Below are 19,830 nucleotides of genomic sequence, written 5' to 3' on the forward strand. Positions count from 1 at the left end.
AGTTCATGACATGTATTAACTTTTAAGGCTCTGAGAAGTTCTGCTGGACATAACCCAATTGCTTGCTGTTTAACATGGCATTTTTTAAACTTTCTTGATCACAGAATCCATTTTCCATTTTACACACATGAATATCTTGAGGATCTAGTATTCTGTGAAACATTTTGAGAAATACTGACCTATAGGACTATAAATACTAATTAGCAAAACGAATTTTTCATTCACTTTAGTTTCTGAAGCTTTAAATTTCGAAACAGTCTAGAGGATGGGGGAAAGCAATGCTTTGAAATCCATGAACACATCAACAAAAGCAGGGTGATGTGGGTGGTTGTTTCTTGCAAGGTGGAGTATCTCTATTTTGGAACAAAAATCTAATAAACGTGTGTCTCCAAGTCGAGGAAAAGAAAGTAGTCAGCAAGCATCCTCCCGCCTGCCCCAAGGCCAAGGAGGGCCTCTAGGAGGCAATCTCTCCAGCAAAGGAGCAAACAAGGCCCTCTGTCCCATCTCCATGTAGAAAGGTAAGCCTGTGTGAAGCACAGGTGGACCCTGGTGGAAGACTCTACTTACAGAAAATGTTATTTACAAAATGTCGACTGTTGAGCATTATGGACACTCTAAAAAGCAGCATTTAAAATGGGAGCTTAAAGTTTACAAGAATTATAAGTAGTAATTCTGGTGATTTTTACCCCATTTATTTATGCTCCATATAAGCTTTATAGCTAGAAGAGCTCCACAAAGCCATTTATAAATATAACTGCTTAAAATGGAAGCCGCTCAGGCTCTGTCCTCATGCTCAGCAGGCTGACCACAGGTGAGCACAGGTGCATTATAAAACCATCAGGCCTAGGAAGAGTAGCCTTAGTGCTGGCTGTCACTGCTTTCCAGGAAGAAAACTCCTTCTCATGGCTGTATCAATTTTCCTTTATTCTCATCAACACTAAAAGGATCCTGACAGTCATTCTCTCCATGAATGACAGTTCAGACTTTGGGCTTCTGAAAAAACTAAGAATAAAGATTCCTGCAGAAGCAGAATTCTTCAGGCTGACATACTGTGACCAGAGACTGCGGTCACAAGTGCAAATAACAGAGTATATTCTCCAAGTAATTCGAAACAGATTCATATTTACATGTTACATTCCCTAAAACAGATATTTACATCAAGAAAAAACATGATATAGCCTTTATTACCCCGTATTTGGTTAGAATTAGTCCTATCCCAATGTAAATTTTAAAGACACGATGGAATCACAGCATTCAAGCATCAAACAACCATCAAAGATTTACTCCTTTTGGGTAGCCTACATATAAGTTCTAAATGGCTTCTAACACTGGAGCCTGTTTCCACACTTCTAGTCCACTATTTCTTTATAGTTTCACCTCATTACATGTCATCTCACTAGGGCCATTTCACAAACAGAATGTTAGGGTTTCAAGTTTAAAATTATAGATACTATGCACCTTGAGAAACTCTATGATTCTGTCCTCTTTTGACAGATGAGAAATCTAATATTCTAAGAGATTCATTAATGATGTGGCCAGTGGCAGAGACAAGAAGAGAACTACCCCTCCCTTTTCTGCCTGGACTTTTCTGGTGGATACTTTCCAATCCTTATCATAAAGTAGTTTAAACACAAAATGAAGCTGTTCTCTAATGGGGTCTCCAAATGCCTTAATGCCTTACATTCATCAATAAAGATGAATGTAAGAGTCTGTGAATTTAGGCATCTTTTGACTGGGATGAGACTGAAGCTGCTCTACCTCTGAGAGGAGACACATCTCAAACTCCAGAGGGCTGACCGGATGCTCAGGCTGACAGCCACGCCATCATCCCAGCTCACAGCCACCTCTGCCACCAATCTGTAAGTATGCGCACCAAGCTTTATAAGCATCTGAAAAAAGACAGTGCCCTTCACACCCCAGCAGCTGGTACTCATAAAAAGGTGTGGCTATTTTTTCTTTTCTGGGTAGAGCCATAGATCAAAGTATTTCGCACGTGGTCTAAAACAAATGACGTGTGAAACACCTGGCCCTCCAGAGAAGCGCCTCACCACAGCTCCTCGGCAAGACTGTCAAGTGAACAGAAGTGCTCAGTTAACCATACAAGGCGGCACAGATTCAGGGTCATGTGAACTTCTGCTTGCAAGCCAGGAAGTCAGTCTGGAGAAATACTGAAAAAAAAAAAAGTCAAACCAAGAAAGTATCATAAAGCAACTTTTGGGAAGCTGGGCACACACTTAATTTGGGAGAAGTGAGGTGTGAGATTCTGACCTCAGGCCTGTTCTGTGAATTTAGGAGAGAGTCTTCAATAAAGTGATAGTCACTGTTAGGTTTCAAAGCAAAAAACATAATTCAGGCTACATGTGCTTCTGGCTGTTGGGAGGAACAATACATTTCAAGGCAAATTGGAAATTCTAAGCCCTGAAACCAGACTCCCTCAAAGACCCCCATTATCCTTAGGATGCTTCTTCTCTTGCTCTGTGGTCATACTGAGCTACTTTTTACTTTTGGGAAATTTTCATGACTTTTCATTTTTAACTGAACATACCTAATGAGTGCAATGTGCACCAACTGGGGGATGGACATGCTTGAAGCTTGACTGGGGGGGGGGGAGCAAGGGCAATATACGTAACCTTAACATTTGTACCCCCATGATATGCTGAAAAAGAAATCTCCTCACAACCACCTGTCTCAAAATATTCTGAGGAAAAGTGACCCTAAGGTTCCATTAGGGCATAATAATGAAATGCATTATCCCCAAAGTAGTAATTTATTATTATTAAAATCATAGTTCACTAAATACATTTTTAAAATTTAAGTATTTAAATCCCCCTTAAGAGATTTTTCTATAATCTTTTAGAATTACACATACACAAGAAGGGTCTTGCTGCTCAACTAACAGGGAAACCTATACTTGAAAAAATCAGACAAAAACTGATAATATATTTTCTTCTGAATATATTCTTTCCAATGAACTAGAGAGTGGCCTTCTTACAATTATACCAAAATTAAAACTTATTTGTGTCTTTAGAAGCCTCTTAAAGGAAGACAAACCATTTATTCCTCTAAAAGCCAAATATCTACATTTCTAAAGATAAATCTTCCACATTCCTCCTCTTAAAGGAAGATAAACTATTCTTCTAAAAGCCAAATATCTAAATTTTTAAAGTCAAATCTCTACCAGTCCAAGCACTGATATGGCACTGAGCTGGCTGGCGTGAAAGTACTATCACCCTATTTAGCTTCCATTACAGTCTTTTTACCATCTGAAGGGCTATTAAATGAGTGAAATCAGATGTGTGAGTTCCATTAGGGGTCTCTTATGCCTGGGAAAGTTGAGAAGTTTAGCATCACTACACTCTTGACATTCTCCTTTCTATAACCACCAATGAGCTGGAGTAAGCTCACCATAGGAGACTCTTATAATTCCTTCCCCATAGCGGAGTGTTAAACAAGACTCAAGTCTTTATGGCTTTGAATTCCCTTTCTTTTTTTATACCATTTAAAGCAGGATGTAAGCAACTTGCTGAGATGGAAACAAAACAAAAAAGGAGCTGGGGTACAGAACAGAGCCCTGTTAACACGGGGGTGTCTTGGGGCGCAAACATGTCAGAAGGCCCCAATGTTTATCTTACTTCTTGAGGAGGAGTGTTTTAGGGCAAGCTTGTCTATTATCTGCTACTCTGGCTCCAGTTCAAAGCACTTCCCATTTTATACCATCTAGAGAAAATAAGGAAGAACTACTATGGTTCAAGGCACTTAAGAAATGGGTCCAACTTTGTGACCTTGGGCAAACTACTTAACTTCTCTGAGCCACTCGTCTGTTCATCTGTCATAATACCTAATTGCACCACACATATTTCAGCCCACTGCAGTTTTCAAAGCACTTTCACAAACTTTAGTGCATTTGATTCTTGCAATAATAACCCTGCAAAGTGGCAGGCGCTACTAGACTCATTTTATAAAACTGGAAATTGAGACTCAAACCTAATGACACACCCACAATGGTAGCCAGAAAGTGGCAGAAATGGGACTGAACCCTAAATTCCTGATTCAAGGCAAATGCTTTGCGCCTCACACATTACACTGCCTGATCTTGCTGGTTACAACAACATTAGAAGGCCACAGTTTTTTAAATATGTCACCTTTCACAACCCATGCTCATTCTGTGTTTGAAACCTGACATCCTTATAGTTTGGGGAACAAGGAGAAGTACATGAGTAAGTGCCCTCATATAAAAACTTGTATTTGCAACTTAGTTCTCTTGCTTTGCTAAATGCTTAGATCCTGAGTGCAAACTAATAGAGATGCTTAGTACTAAGATGAAGAATAATCTCAGAGATCTTCCTTCTGACAGGAATATTCATATATGAAAGAGTCAAGAATATACATTCTTCAGTTAAATTAGAAGTACTTGCAAATTATTACTTTACTAGAAAAAAAAAAAAGATGAAGAAACATGGAAGATAGACAAAGACAGTGTTGGACCAGAAATTCCTTACAAGAAAGTCCTTTGGCTGGGGTTCTTATCCTTGAAGTGTGGCCTATGCTTCCCCTTCCTCCCCTTCTATTGTCATCCTCCCATCAAGTAGGGGGACCTGTGTCCTAGGTCACTGAGGATGACTGGATACAGAGAAGAATGAGATTGTTGAATGTACACATGTTCTTTTTACTAGCAGTAAAATGCCTGAGCTGTCAGCAAACTCTGGGAGGGGCACCTTACAGTCTGTTCGGTTTGCAGGTAAAACACTGAGATGAACTGGCTGGGAGCCATATTACCGAGCATCACTGCTCCATGGTTCTCAACGTGCAATAATGTTCAAGTAAACAGAAGACAGGCTGCCCCAAGGCTCCCCCCTCTTCCCCGTCTCGTATGCCGGAGCATCAGGCACTGACCTGCTTTGCCCACTTCCCCTTCCTCAGTGATCTTTCAGCCTGGCACCCAGCTCTGAGATGAAGCCTGCTTAGCACCAGTGAAGCTCCCCACGTTCAAACCAACAACGTTCTGTGTGGAGATGAGGGAATCAAAGTTAAAATCCAACCCATCAGCATCCATGAGTTCACTACGGATAATGGACTCCATGTCACATTCCAAGCTCCCGTTGAACATGTCCAGGTCCAAGTCGCTGGGGAACTTCTCATGGCCCATGACAGGAAGGTTTGCACTAGTGGAGTACAAGGAGGAGCCTGAGAGAGAGTCCGAGAGGGTTTGCATAGACTGGTTGACAGGAGATTGCTGCTGGTGTTTGGCTGACCCAAGGCTGCTGGAGTCACTCAAGCCCATGTTGCTGACGGAATTCGACAAGGCACGGCTACCACCGAGAGCGCCCTGGGTTTGGTGCTGGTGGTGGAGCAAATTCTGATTGACCAAACTCCCCTGGTTAGGCTGCGCGGCAAAGGACATCATTGGGTCACTGCGAAGCATCACGTTCCGGCGAGAATTCTGGGCAGACACAGCGGTGCTGGCCTGAGACATCAAGGGGTCTGACTGGGTCATCATGACATCGCTGTGGCTGAGTGAGTCCGAAGTGAGCAGGTCCTGGAGTGTCTGGGTGCCATAGTGTGACATGGAAGAGAAGGTAGCTGGCTTGTTCTCTTGGATGGTCTGCATGGGAGACTGGCGCAGGGAGTTCAGGGACGAAGGTCCAAACACCGTGCTATTAAAGGAGCTGGTTGGAGAGCCCAGGCCCGAGCCCTTGGTGGTGTATGGGAAGCTAGAGCTCCGCTGCATGAGCCCCCCAGTAGGTGATGGCTGGGACGACGGGAGCGGGATGTTATCCAACAGGTCGTCCATGAGGTTGTCAGCTAGCCCGTCGTTCAGATTCATGGTGCCTGCCATGTCGGTCAGCCGTGGCAGCTCCACAGTGCATGGCTTGCTGACGGAGGGGGACAGGCTTGCTGAGCTGCTGTAGAGCATGGGTGACAACGGCGCATCATCATCCTGGACATCATCCAACTCTGTGCTTGCTAGGATGGGCGACAGGCGGCCGCTCACTGTGCTGGCGTTGGAATTGGTGCGTGAGCGGAAGTCTGTCCATGCATCCAGCTCATCACTGCTGCGTGACGTGGGGCTGCCAGGCCACTTGGAGAGCTGGGAGGGGCTGTCGTCGGCTGACTCCGGCGCTGTCTGCATGGCTGCCTTCTTTTTGGCCGCGCGGCCACGGCTCTTGGTGTACTTGTTACTGTTGTCCATGGAGACAGCCCGCCGCCGGGGGGCCTTCCCACTCTTCCCCCCATCGGGGTTGATTATCCACCAAGAGCTCTTGCCGGTTCCCTCATTCTGGACCCGCATGAATCGACTGTGCAGAGACAGGTTGTGCCGTATAGAATTCTGCAGAGACAGAAGAGAAAATACAGAAAATGAACCAGAATGAATGGCCCAAAATCAAGCACCCCGAAGACAAGGTTAACCAATTCCTCATTTTTAAAGCCAGCTTAATTTCAAAAGCTAAAAAATTAAAAAAAAAAAAAAAAAACCTGATTCAAAAAGACAAACATTTGCATGGCCCTCCTTGACTTGGTATAGAACAACATGTTAAATGGCGGGTTTCATTATCTAGGAGGTAGGGAGACAGTTTCATGTCCAGGAGATGTGGGAATGTATAAGCTCACTGACAGTGGTATTTTCCTGCATTCCTAAGTTTTACTGCTCTTTCTATAATTCTATTGCCTGCATTGAAGTTCACACTTATAATTTATTACCATACCACTCTCTCTCCAGCACTCTGCAACAAATCTCCTGTTTCTCCAAGAGTAATTCATCACCTGGGGGCTATTTTATTTTCCATGGTCCCTTCCTCCACTAGTGTAGAGGCCGCATCTACCTTTTCTTAACCACTTCTATGAATTCAGAACTGGTGAGAATTTTTACCTGTCCTTTCTATGACTCCATCTCATCCTGCCACAATTTCACACCTCACTATATAACTCCTGACAGACATAAGAATGGTAGAGCAGGATTTGCTGGGATGATGAAAGAAGTAGGCAAGTCTCCCATTCAGAAGAATTAAAATGATTTATATAGATACTCCTCCCTCAAGGCAATGTGAGCTGAGCATGGTAACTACCTTCCGAAGAGTACGGCATGAAAAGGGGGGAGAAGAGTAACTTTACAGTGGAGAAACTGCCAAACGCTGTCTCAAACAGGTGATCACAGTCAACACGAACAGGGTAAGTCGCGTTGATAGAATGTATCCCCGATGTGATGTGATGAAAATGGCACCTTCTTCTGTGGTCTTCCTTCCAAAACTCATAACACCCCAGTCTAATCAGGAGGAAAACATCCGACAAATCCCAATTAAGGGACATTTACAAAATGCCTATACAGTACTTCTCAAAACTGTCACAGCTAAGAGCCTAAGGACACATGATGGCTAAAAGTAAAGTGGTCTCCTGAGAGAGAAAAAGGACATTAAATCTAAAAAGGTATTCTAAAACAAAAGGTTTTAATTTTTTTAAAACAGTAGGGCAAAATTACCCTCAAAGCCCTGATGACTGTACCCAACTTGTAAGAATTCCTTCTGGCTTGGTATATAAGCCCAGCTGACAGGGATGACCCAGATTCAGTCCTATCTCTGCCACTGACCAACCACGTGACTCTGAATAAATCATTTAATCTGTCTGCAACAAATGCAGTTCCTCATCTTCATCATGGCCGTGATAACATCCAAACCACCCCTTCTCTGACAGGGTTGACGTAAGGGGTGTATGATGATACACTTCAGGAGCCAGTCATGCTATGAACTCAGGGTGTTCTCACTGCTATCATAAAACACAGAGCCCACGGTGGAGAGAGCTCATGGCCAGGGGCAGGCTCACTCTGGTCTGTAAAATGCCTCCCATGCAATAAAAGAGAGGAGTTGATGAATACGTGTTCTCTACATCTGGAACAGTACCTGCAGGCCAGATGAGTTTTTATTTGCAAGTTAAAGATAAAAGATATTGCCTGATGCTGTATATTAAATATGAACAATCCTAAAAGTTACTGTATTTTTTTTAAATTGGCAATCACCAACTGTATTTATGTAGAGGATACAAATACATGTGTTCTACCAGAATGTTTTTAAAACACAGAAAGTCAGCAGGATTTTACCATAAGTAAATAACTCAAAATACTCAAAGTGTTTCCCATGTATGTTCCCATGCAAGAAAGGCTTGTATTCAGGCTGGGCAATGAGCATTAGCAATCATGGGTCATAAGTTGGCATTTCTACAACTGCCATAAAGATGCATTTGGGAGAAGAAAATAGGCAACATGTTGAGTATCTGATGAAACAAATGTTGCCCAGGAGGCTATGTATCCTGCCTCCCTTTTACTCTTATGGTTCTTAAAAAGAGTAATGGCATCTCTAACTAATGATTTAGAAATCATATTTCTTTAAAAAGTAAAACACTTTCTCTATGAAATAGGTATGAAGCATGTTCTTATAACATACACTCTACAGGGTTCAGAAAGCAGGCAAGTACCAGGCGGTTCTATTAATACTACTGAGTACTCAGATGACCAGATATAACAAATAAAAACTCACACTTCAAGCCTCTGCGTGAAGAAATAGGGAGGTCCTGAGGCTATGTGGGGCAGTGTGGACACCTACCCTAATGACTGCCATCTTGGCCAGCCCCCTTTGTTCTAGCTTCTGGAAAGAGTTCACACTAACACCCAGAATTAACAAGAATTATCAAAAATAAGTATTCAGTTATTCCCTCACACAGAGTATTACTCAGCCACAAAAAACAATGGTGATCTAGCACCTCTTGCATTATCCCGGATAGACCTGGAGCACATTCTACTAAGTATCCCAAGAATGGAAAAACAAGCACCACACATACTCACCATCAAATTGGTATTAACTGATCAACACTTATGTGCACATATAGTAGTAACATTCAGTCGGGCAGGTGGGAGGGGGAGGTGGAGATGGGTATATTCACACCTAATGGGTGCGGTGCACACTGCCTGAGAATGGACATGCTTGAAGCTCTTACTGGGGTGGGACAAAGGCAATATATATAACCTAAACATTTGTACCACCATAATATGTTGAAATAAAAAAGAAGGAGGAAAAAAAAGCATTTAAGGAACAATATTTTTAAAAAGTATTTTAGTTTCACTAATTCCAAATGAGAAAATCAATGAAACATTTTATAGAACTGCAAAATGCCCCACATGGATTTTCTGATGGCCATCTATCACTGCAACTGTAACCTCCAACAATGTATGTGTGTAATTATTATATATACAAGTACAATTGAATACAATTGGCTAAAATTTGGAGACAGGTATTATGATTCTGTAAGGGCATGTGGTAATGAGGTTAGAATACTCACATCCAGGGCCAGAACCACAGGCTGTCAGGGCGGGGGAAGGACCATGGAGACCGCCCACCTTTCTAGGCCCCTAATTGAAGGGGTGAAGAAATGACAGCCTGCCAGATTACAGCACTGCCACTTACTAACCATAGGTTTTAAATTCATTGTCTCTAATCCTTGTAATAGACCTGCAGAATTAGTATATCAGTGCCCTCATTTTATATATGAAGGATCAGGTTGAGAGTTATTAAATAACACAAGGTCCCACAGCTAGCATTTACAAGAACAAAACAGAAATTGGGATTCCAAACTCTAATTCATTGCTTTTTCTGTAACTCTTCAAAGGCCACAATTATTTAGAAGTCACCATTTAATCTATTTGTGCTAACAGTTAAAGAAACTAACATTTAGGGAAGAAGAATACAAAAGCACATCTTACGGTAATTTGGTTTATGAAATAGGGGTAATACTTTGGCAGGTCCTTCTTAAAATTTTTCAAAAAAGTCTTTTCAAATGAAAGCCTGTCTTTCAGAAGAGCAAACCTGAAAGTATAAGCTCCCTCTAGCCCATGTGCTTGCCTTTCCTTAGCAAAGTGGCCACCACAGCATTCACTCTAAGGAGAGGACAGTGGTTACCATATAAACCAATGTTAACCACTGTTAGATTCTGAAACAAAGCCCAACTTATTAAATGGCTGATTAGCTTCAGTGTCCAATCTTTGCTTGACTCTCATTTTAGAGGTTTATTAGCAGCAGAATACACTCCCCTGAGAGTTTTTGTGCTCAGACAGGTTTTTCCAGTTGCATTATAGAGACAACACAAACAAAAGCTGGGCCACCATCATCCTCACAGCCCCCAATCTCCGCAGCCTTCTATTCACACAGGATGGCTAGCCTTCCATATATCAAATCCATAATCTGAAAGTGAGGCACTGACAAAGACAAATAATACACCTCATCTGTCCATTTCTAAGTCAAATGCCCCTCCTCACTCTGCTAAGGTCAGACGCCAGAAATTTATTCTACTATTTTCCTCACAGGTCATGATTCTAATTACAGTTGTCTCTTGGTACACTTGGGGCATTTGTTCCAGGACTGCCTGTGTATAAGCAAATCTGCCCACACTCAAGTCCTGCAGGCAGCCCTGAGGAACTCGCCTATAGGAAAAGTTGGCCCTCTACATATGCAGGTTTTGCATCCTGAGAATACTGTATTTTCCACCCTCATTTGGCTGATAAAAAGCCACACATAAATAGACTTGCATAGTTCAAACCCATGTTGTTCAAGGGTCAACTGTACTATCTTCTCAAATTTTGATGATACATAAAAAGTAAATAAATAGATGCCAGATAAAACATCAGGCTACTCAGGAGGCAGGAAGATCGCTTGAGCCCAGGAGTTTGAGGGTACAGTGAGCTAGGATTGTGCCACTGTACTTCATACTTTGGCGTGGGCAGCAGAGTGAGACCCCCATCTCTTCAAAAAATAAAAAAAAATTAAGAAAGAGAGAGAGAGAGAGAAAGAAAAAATAAAGGAAAGAAAAAATAAAATTGCAGTTTCCCTGCACCTTCCCTGATAACAAGCTAATGGTGGCACAATTTCTATAAGATTTCAAATAGCCCCTTCCTACCCTCACTCCCAGGAAATCTACCATTAAAATATTCTATAATTTTCCGCTAATTCACAAATCATCTTACCAAATAGTCTAAATTTCTAAGATTTTTACATTAGTGTGGGGATTGGGAGCTGAAGGTAAAAAAGGAATGGTTTGATAAAACTACAGTGATTTTTCTAATCACATCTAAATACACAGTGATAGACCCTGTGAGGCCGGCCAATGGTAACTGGCTAAAGAACTAGGAACATGCTTTCCTTAAGGTTATGATGATAAGGTATATAATACCAACCAAGACTTCTATTGCTAGAGCTCAGGCTATTCTGTCACGATGGTTACTTACTAAAGGAGCTAAGAAGCTCTATGCCCCTGACCCAAAACCATGTGAATAGTTCTGGTTATTTAAATCTACTACGTAGAAATCAAGAATCTGATGAAATACAAGAAAGCAAACATCTTCAGGAAAAAACTTTAGCTTCAGGGACAAATATATCAGTTTTTCCCCACTTGTGCCCAAAGACTTAGAGAACCCTTACAACAACTCTATCACAATGTGTCTGAAGAGATAGCAGAGATACGAATACTCTCTCATTTTTATGTCAACCTTCTCTTTTTTAAAATGATTTACACAGAAGCAAGCCTTGTACTGGGGCAGAAACCCATTAGGTGCAGTTAATCAGTAGCAGAACTGGCAAATCTGTGTCCTGTATGACTGCAGCTGCAATTAGTGGCATAACCTTTAAAGGAGGCAATGTGCAAAGGCTGTACAATGGAATTCACATTTCACAGTCATGCCGCCTAGAGATTCCTTTGCTTGGCCTACCTCGAAGAAATTATGACTGTACTTATCAGAATCTGGTAATTATTTTTCTTGCTATAACAAAGACAGTTTTCTATTATAAGACCCATTTACTGCGAATGCTCAAGTGTCCATGGTCTCTACATACATGCCAATTGGTTGTGAAGAGAGATGGACTCAAACAGATTAGGTGTTAGAAGCTGCCTGAAAAAGTGTTCCACCAATAATTTGCAAAGTGAATAATTCCCACATGCAATGGAAGGTGGCCAATGGGGGGAGGCAGCGTGAAGAAAGACCACGGACTTTGATGTCAGCCAGGTCTGTGCTGGAGTCCTGGCTCCGGCACTTGCCTGCCTCTTTGGGCAAGATTCTCAACCTCGGTTGCCCCTTTGGTAAAATGGGGGATAAAAAGACTCTCTATGTCTAGGATATTTGGGAAGATTAAGTAAATCTTTGCAAGTAAACTACTCAGTGGAATGCCAAGCACAAAAGCAGCTCTCAACAACTACTAGATCCCACACACGGAAGCAGTGACATCATGAATATTAACTTACTGTTTTCCGAGCATCACGTACTTTAAGCCAATAAGTAACAGGGCAGCCCCTTCCAGGAAAGGATTTCAAACTTCTTAAAAGTGTTTCAATGGTGCCATGCCAGTCAGGAGTAACTGGTAATTCCTCAACGCTGCTACCCTACGTCCGCTTCAGCCCTTCCAAACCATGTTTACCTTGTGGAGACTGTCCACTAATCCAGACACCAGCTGCATGTGCTTCCCCTGGAACACAGAGAAGGGTTTGTCTGGAAGCAACATGTGGTATCAATTTATCTTCTCAGCAACGGCAACAAGAAAATCTACCCTACCCACTTTAAAAATAAAAAGGGAGTTGTGCAATTTAACTCTTAAAAGCCCATGCTTTGTTTTATTTTTTTAAGATAACCCCCTTCTCTTTCTCTCTCTTTCTTGGAGGAGAGGGGCTCTTTCCCGAGAAGCAAAATGAATTATAGTGGTCAACTCTGAAGCCAGGCCCACTACGTCCCACGAGGCAGATTACAGGCATCTCCTGGTTCTTATGAGGGATTTTAGGGGGAAGTGATGCAAAGGACTGTCTTTAAATAATATGGTGCTCCTCTATTAATATCTTTTGTACAGGACCAGCATCTCAAGCAAGTTGCACTGCTTGACTTGTGGGCACTGACAATTCAGAATGAGGTTGCCAAATGCCCAAAGTCTAACATGTGCATCTGCTGCACTGCAGATGACAAAGGTTGCATGAACACCTAAATGGAAACCATGAGTCATAGGGAAGCCCAGAGGCCTTTGTGCCACAGCAGGGCAATGCCAAGAGACATCTTTAGGAAGAGGGCCTGTGGCACCTTTGGTTTATCATGATAGGGGCTTTCAAAGGCAGTTCTTTAGACCAGGCCCTCGATTCAGTTCTTCACCCGGGCTGCCCGTTAGAATCATGTGGGGAGGTTTTAAACACTTACATCCCACTCCCAAAGATTCTGATTCAATTGGCCTGGGTATAGGTACATTTTTACAGCTCTCTAGATTATTCTAATATGCAATTAGGGCAAAGAACCACTGGAATTTCCCCCTTACTTTTTCAGTGACTAAGAATCTGGTTCCCACCTAAGGATGCTAGTCTTTCGAGGTCTGGTAACATAGTACAGTGATGTCCTTCAACACACTGAATGTAAGAGCAAGAACTGGCGTCAGAGATTAAAGCTGTGATTATACATGGAAAGTAAAATGGAGAGTTCTGGAAATTTTTCAGAGAATTGAGGTCCAGATCTGCTCTTTCTTAAAAAATGATGAGGTTGGGGAAAGGATCCTTGACCCTACACTGCCCTGAGGACAGTCACTCATTCTGCCCCGTGATGCTTCTCCACCCAGCATGCACAGCATGGACAGAAAGGAGGGCAGGTGGACTTCCACAAAGCTAGGAATCGATGTGGGCTTCAGAAGGAAGGGCTGGGACTGTCACTGATGCCTATAACTTTCTTAGACATTGCCCAAGTCTAGTTTTTAGCTGCCTACTCTCTTCTACTAGGTTTTATCTACTTTGGGATGAACGTGTTTGAAACCAAGTACAGAATAATAGCATAAAACAAATTTAAAATCGAAAAGTTATTATTTCATATGTAATACCAGCCACAATGGCCAACAACAAACCTTTCAGATTGAGACGAAAACATAAATAAACCTTCATATAAAGGATTGCACAATCAACCCTGATTTGTGAGGCAAGTTCCAGTCTAGCTCCACTCTTATGCTTGTCTAAAACTTAAAATTGTAAACCATTAAGGGAGTTTTTTTTTAAAAAAGACAAATGTTCTAAAATAAATATTGTTGGGAACTTGGCTAAAGGATTAAATTTCCATCTAGCAACAAGATTTCCCGTTAAATTTGCTGACAATACTCCTCTACCCACAGAGATCTCCTTTGGAAACTAACATTTGTTTCAAATTTTCATGCAGTAAGCAAGTGACAGGTTCTGGTCCCTCATTAGGAGGAATAAAATAATCATCTGGTGATCAGAATAACGAATCCATTTCCTATCCAAACGAAATGAGATGCACGAGGCTTTCCTAGGGGAGAAGGGCTGGGCAGACATGTATTCTACCCCCAGCTGAAAAAGAAATCCTAGATGGGAAGAAATTTCTCTTAAATAGCATGAAAAAGATGGCTATCACTATGCTGCAGACAGTTTTGTTGGGTTTTCTAGTGTGGATTTTATTTTCATATTAACTTTTTAATTTTTTTTACTTAGTAATCTTCTTTCAAGCTCTTCCACAGCTGTTTCTGCTCTTGGAGGGCAAGAGAGAACATTCCATTCCTCATAGCCAAACCTGCACTTCCGGCACACAGAGAACCCTGGCAGTCTTGCAGCTTCTGCCCACACCCACTCCCTGCAGCATGCTGGCCCTCCCCCCAAAACTCTCCTACTTCCACCCCCCGTCCTGCTCCCCACAGAATGAGGAAGCAGCAGCTAAGGGGATGCAGTCGACAGAATGACAGTCCCCAGAAAGTAGGTTAAAGTTGCAGCATTTGGCCACCCCTGCTGTCATTCTCTAAGCTTGTCCCCTGGTGCTACTGAATCAGTCTCACTTTGTCACAAGGGGCTCAGTAAACACATGCTACTAAAATTCCCCCTTAAGATCCATGGACAGGTAGCCATACAAATGGATGCCTCAAGGGGTTAAAAGCCATGACATCATAAAAGCCATGAAGTAGATCAGAAACAGTTTTATTATTAACATAATATTCACTTAGATTTAAAGAAAAAATAAGGCTGCACCTTCTTCCAGTTTGAAAACTTAGTGTGTGTGGAAACGGAGAGGATAAAGGGCATTGGAAATACACACCCAGAATTCAGAAGCACATGAGAGAGTTTAGAATCACTTCCATGACATTTGACAAGTGATCAGGCCTAGAAGCTCAGTACAAAGGGTAGTACTGGGGAACATGGAGAGGGCTGGGAAACCTTTGTGTTGTGAAACAAGCAGTCCTAACTGCACACTGAAAGACACTAAGGACCAAAGAGGTTTGGGCATACCTGAATCCAATCAGCTCATACGTGGCAACAGGGCTGGGACAAACTCCAATCCCCTAGCTTTGAGATGTAAAAGTAGTACCACCTAGAAACAGAACAGCGGTCCCAGTGTCTGGATCAACATACCAATTGAAAGGATGAAATGCAGGGAGTATGTCTCTTCTAACACAGTGTGGCTCTTTAAACCAGATACCACGTCTTATTATAGCTTCAGCTACAGCTGGCATAGGGTCTGGCACATAGTAAATGCTCAAAAAATATTTTTTTAAATAAATGAATTAGTGGGAAGGGGGCAGGAGCTACAAAATAGACCTGAATTATACTTTAAAATGAGATATGATAAAAACATGAGACCAATGAATGATCCTGACATGAGTGAAGATGGAAGTAAGTTTCCATTGTAAAATCTGAAGTAACATCTTTTAAGGTTCTCTATTATAATATTATAACTAAGGTTCTCTATAATAAGGGACAGAAAGAGGAGCAATATGATAACGTACTACTTGACAAAGTGAGGGCTCGGCAGGTGTCTCAGGCCACCCAAGATGAAGAACTGACTCCCTAGCTGTCTCGGGATGGCTCAGAGTTCTTGGTGGCACACTCAAAACCACAAACAACACACCCTGGTTCTAAGTCTCCTCTAAGCAAGCACCTGGGCAGCAAGGGAAATCCAAAACCAGAGTCCACTTTACCTGCAGTCTGAAGGACAGTCATGTGTTTGGGGCTGACCAGGGCCAATGCTCTGTGCTTGACAAATCTAATCTCATTTTGTTTTCACAACAAGCCTGTCAGGGGGAAACTGAGGTGCAGAAAGGTTAAGCAACTTATCTAGGAGGTGGTGGTACTAGAAATCAAGCCTGAGGCTCACTGTAAAAGTGAAGCTCTCACCAGGGCACTGTTTCTCTCTGAAGTCACAAACCTGCCCAAGGAGGGAGGCAGCTGCTAACAGGTGATCAAAGAACAAGAAGCTTTAAAGACTACAAAATCTTTGCAATTAAATCCAGTGTTTGTCACGTGGTCCCAAGGATTATAAAATCGAGGAAAAAGGCAGGAAATTGACAAGCCATGAAACAAGTCTTATTGGAATTAGATTTGCTCATCTTCTAAAACTATTAATATTTTGTTTAGAAATGATACCTTTTCTTCTCAGACACACCCCAAAAGGGACACTCTTGCCATGTCCTAATTCAATCTGGGATCACTGTTTTGGGGAATGACCGAACATGATTACAGCCATAAACTGAACTGTTATGTATCCCGGCCTTCGTTGTGGCACATCTGGTGGCCTTTGTGCTCAGGGACAGTTAGCCCATGACCGAGTCAAGCCAGCACTACCTAGCTGTTCCTGGCAGGCCTACTCAGGCCCTAAAACAGCTGGCTTGATGCTATGGATCCTCAAGCCAGACACATCAGGCAAATGTCTGCTATTGCCCTGGATCTTGCTATTATGAGGCCTAATCTGAAACAGGGACTCAGCTCTGCACTATTTAAAACATGTAATTAGTTTATTACTGAGCCAGAAAAGATCAGTTTGCTTTAAAACTATGTGAGTCTTAAAATATGATGCCTTTTGCCTGCCAACTGACAACATGATCAGGATGCTTCTGTTTAACCTCAATCAAAAACTCTGGTAGAAAGCTGCTTTAAGGTTACATATGCATACTATTTTATTATTTGTCTTCTGGCATCAAATGCTGCAGAAACAGAAATCACTGACAATGCAAGCACATTAAAGGGATGGATGTGGAGGTGCTGAGTGGGTGAGTTAAACAGCTTGAGAGTTTGACATCTGAAATCCAGGAAACTGCTTTTCTGTTCTTAGTTTACAATCCCTTCCTTCAAATGAAATTTACTGGCTTTAACATCGCACATACAAACACAACTGTTTCTAGCTCTTCAGATGTTATGGCTCAGAAAAACCGTTCTTTTTCATCTTGTTATTTCAAGAGCAACTGGTTTCTTTTTGGTAGCTATGAAATATATGCCAATGTGTGGGCACAGTGACACAGCTACGCACAGGCCCACACCCTGGAAATACTGAAAGGAGTGGAGATAGTTTTGAGCTAGGGAAGGAAAAAGTTTGGACTAGTATTTACAAAACAGACAAGAGTGCATGCATTTGGAAGCAGGCTATCTTCTAAGTGTCAGTGTTAATTATCCTAACAGTCACCATAAATCAAGGTGTTACTGGAGAAAGAAGCGGAAAAAGTAAGTAAATGCCACATAACAGAGTATCTCATGTTGGCTGTAGCAAACAAAACAACTTTTCTTCATGGGAATAAAGAGTACCACACAGCCAATTCTGTACATTGACATGGCCAGTAGTACCTTCTGTCCCCTGTGGACCCCACTGAAATTCAGCTAATGAGGAGCTTCCTGAGGAACTGTCTCCTCTAACCTATAACCTCATCTGCCTGTGTAGTATTTCACTGTAATGGTTTTGCAAGAGTTTTTTCTTATTTAAAACCACAGGATGCAAAAGTGGTTGATGACCAATATGATGATATTGCTAAAATGCTGAGAGATAATCAACCATTTATTTCAGGACATCCCTGGGTGCCAATTACACAGAGAGATGAGCACCAGCAGAAAGCTCAAAAGTCCACATAAAATGATCAAATCAAAAAAAGAACATTTTCACTTACTAAAGAACCAAGCATTTATTCCATATTTCTGAAAAAGCATCAACTGAGCTACTCAGATATAACACATTTTTAATTTAAAATCTAGGATGTTCCCAAATGTGCAAATTAATATTAGTACTATTCTCTAAACTAAGATGAATAAAGCAGGTTGACTGTGCATGGGATAAATCAGTTTTTCTAAAGGCCACAACAGGAATGCAATGCTTCAGTACTAATACATACTAGTCTCTAATCTAACTTCATATACACTGCTAGGTAAGCGGGAAAGCACTTAAGGAACTGGGAATACCAGCATCAGTGGTGTAGCATCTAGCACCCAAAGGGCAGGAGGGATAAGACTAATTGGCAAGGGTAGTCACATAAGAGATGACAAAAGCCGAACACATAGTAGAAATGGAAAATTCCTGTAACTGGGTGCTTCAAGGGCTAAAGGAATTTAGGAGACAGTTCTTTCAGACCCTGTTTGTGTCTGGAAGAGACAGAAGAGCCTATGAAGAAGAGGTCACAGTATGGTGGAGAGTTGGGGGTGAGCCTGCTCCTCAACCAGCAAGTGTCACAGTGCTCCAGGAATCACTGGTCCCCACACGCTAGTTTTCGGTATTTCTAAGGCCATTCCTGAGGATGCAGGACCCCTGGCCTTTTATCTATCCTCCTTGGTTAAGTCTGACTCAGCAGGTTTAGCCCTTAGATTCTCTCCCCCAACTTCCTGAAGCTTTACCTGAGTGTCCTGAAGATTCCAACTCTTTCCCCTTAGTAAGGTTGTTCATTTGCTAATAAGAACTGTGTGTGGCATCACGGCACAATGAGGTATTAGGTTTTCCCCTAAGGCTTAGTAGATCACCATACACATGTGGGCCACTGAGATTAATTCCTTCACGTCAAGACAAAGGAGGAAAAATACACAGGAACAGATGCTGCTGCGCCATTTTCAGGTTCAAAGTTACCTTCAAGTAACAAATTTCCAACTCCCTGAAGCACTAGGTGGAATGGTATTACCCTATAATATTAGCTGTTTCTCCAGAAACAAGTTTATCAGGTTCTTTCAAACAGCTAAAACCTAGCAGTCATCCTAAGAAAGACAGCTGAGTCCTGATGTTAATTTGTGGATTGAAAGGGAAGTGGGAATACCAGATACTTAGAAGATTAACAAATCCACATTGGGAGATAATTTTCTATAGGTCTTGTGTTATTGCATGTCTTGCAAGTAAAATAATAATGGCTCGTTGTTTTGGACTACCTTTTAAAGGTGTTTGTATTTGCATAGTGAACAGCCCTGCAAGATAGTGATAGTTTCTCCCTCCAGAGCAGAGAACAGACATACTTACTACTCATTACAAAAGGTTAGGATCCCTAAACTCAGGGTTCCTGTGCAACTCACTACGTGTGGAGGCATCAACCTGGGCACATCTGTGTTACCCTGGTGGAACTTGAGGGCAAAGAGGGAATTGATGCAAAATATGCTGTTGCTAATGTTGCTTGCTGTGTCATGAGTGAATAATAAATTCCTTTGTCTCTGACCCAAGAGGTTTGGAACTTAGAAGGGGCAAATCTGAGACTCTTGCAGTTTTGATAGTCCACTGCTTTAGCTTATGAACAGCTGATATTTCCTTAACTGCAAAAGATGAAACTGGGCAATTCAACTCTAGCCAACTTTCTGCTCTTTCCCTACATAATTAAGAAGGAATACAAGATAATGGGATGAAAAAGGGAAAGCAAGAGAGGGAGATATACATGGCTGCAGCACTTTGAATGTTCTGGCCTGGCTCTGCTGAGGACCCTTAAGGCTTTATGAACAATTAGCCATTAATAAAAGAGGAGAGGGTGAGAGGATCCCCAGAGTCATTTTGTAGTGTTTCATCTGTGTCTGTCACCTTTTTCAGCTGTTGCTCAATGCTGCGGTTTGCATGTG

General features: G+C 42.0%; 1 protein-coding gene across 3 annotated transcripts in view; it reads right to left on the reverse strand.

The window, feature by feature from the left end:
- FOXO3 (forkhead box O3) overlaps nt 1-19,830 on the reverse strand; it is a 116,878-nt gene that overhangs the window by 14,196 nt on the left and 82,852 nt on the right. The window contains exons 1-2 of one of the 3 annotated variants that reach the window (XM_076003075.1): nt 12,274-12,439; nt 4,894-6,328 (exon numbers count right to left, since the gene is read on the reverse strand). The exons of 1 other annotated variant lie outside the window; for it this stretch is intronic. In XM_076003075.1, coding sequence (XP_075859190.1) covers nt 4,928-6,289 — 1,362 coding nt within the window. In that variant the 5' untranslated portion in view covers nt 6,290-6,328; nt 12,274-12,439 and the 3' untranslated portion in view covers nt 4,894-4,927. Of the gene's footprint in view, nt 1-4,893; nt 6,329-12,273; nt 12,440-19,830 lie in introns of those variants that run through there. One more of the 3 variants, XM_012753103.3, reaches the window with a different exon arrangement.

Source organism: Microcebus murinus, chromosome 5, assembly GCF_040939455.1.
Source record: "Microcebus murinus isolate Inina chromosome 5, M.murinus_Inina_mat1.0, whole genome shotgun sequence".
Lineage (NCBI taxonomy): Eukaryota > Metazoa > Chordata > Mammalia > Primates > Cheirogaleidae > Microcebus > Microcebus murinus.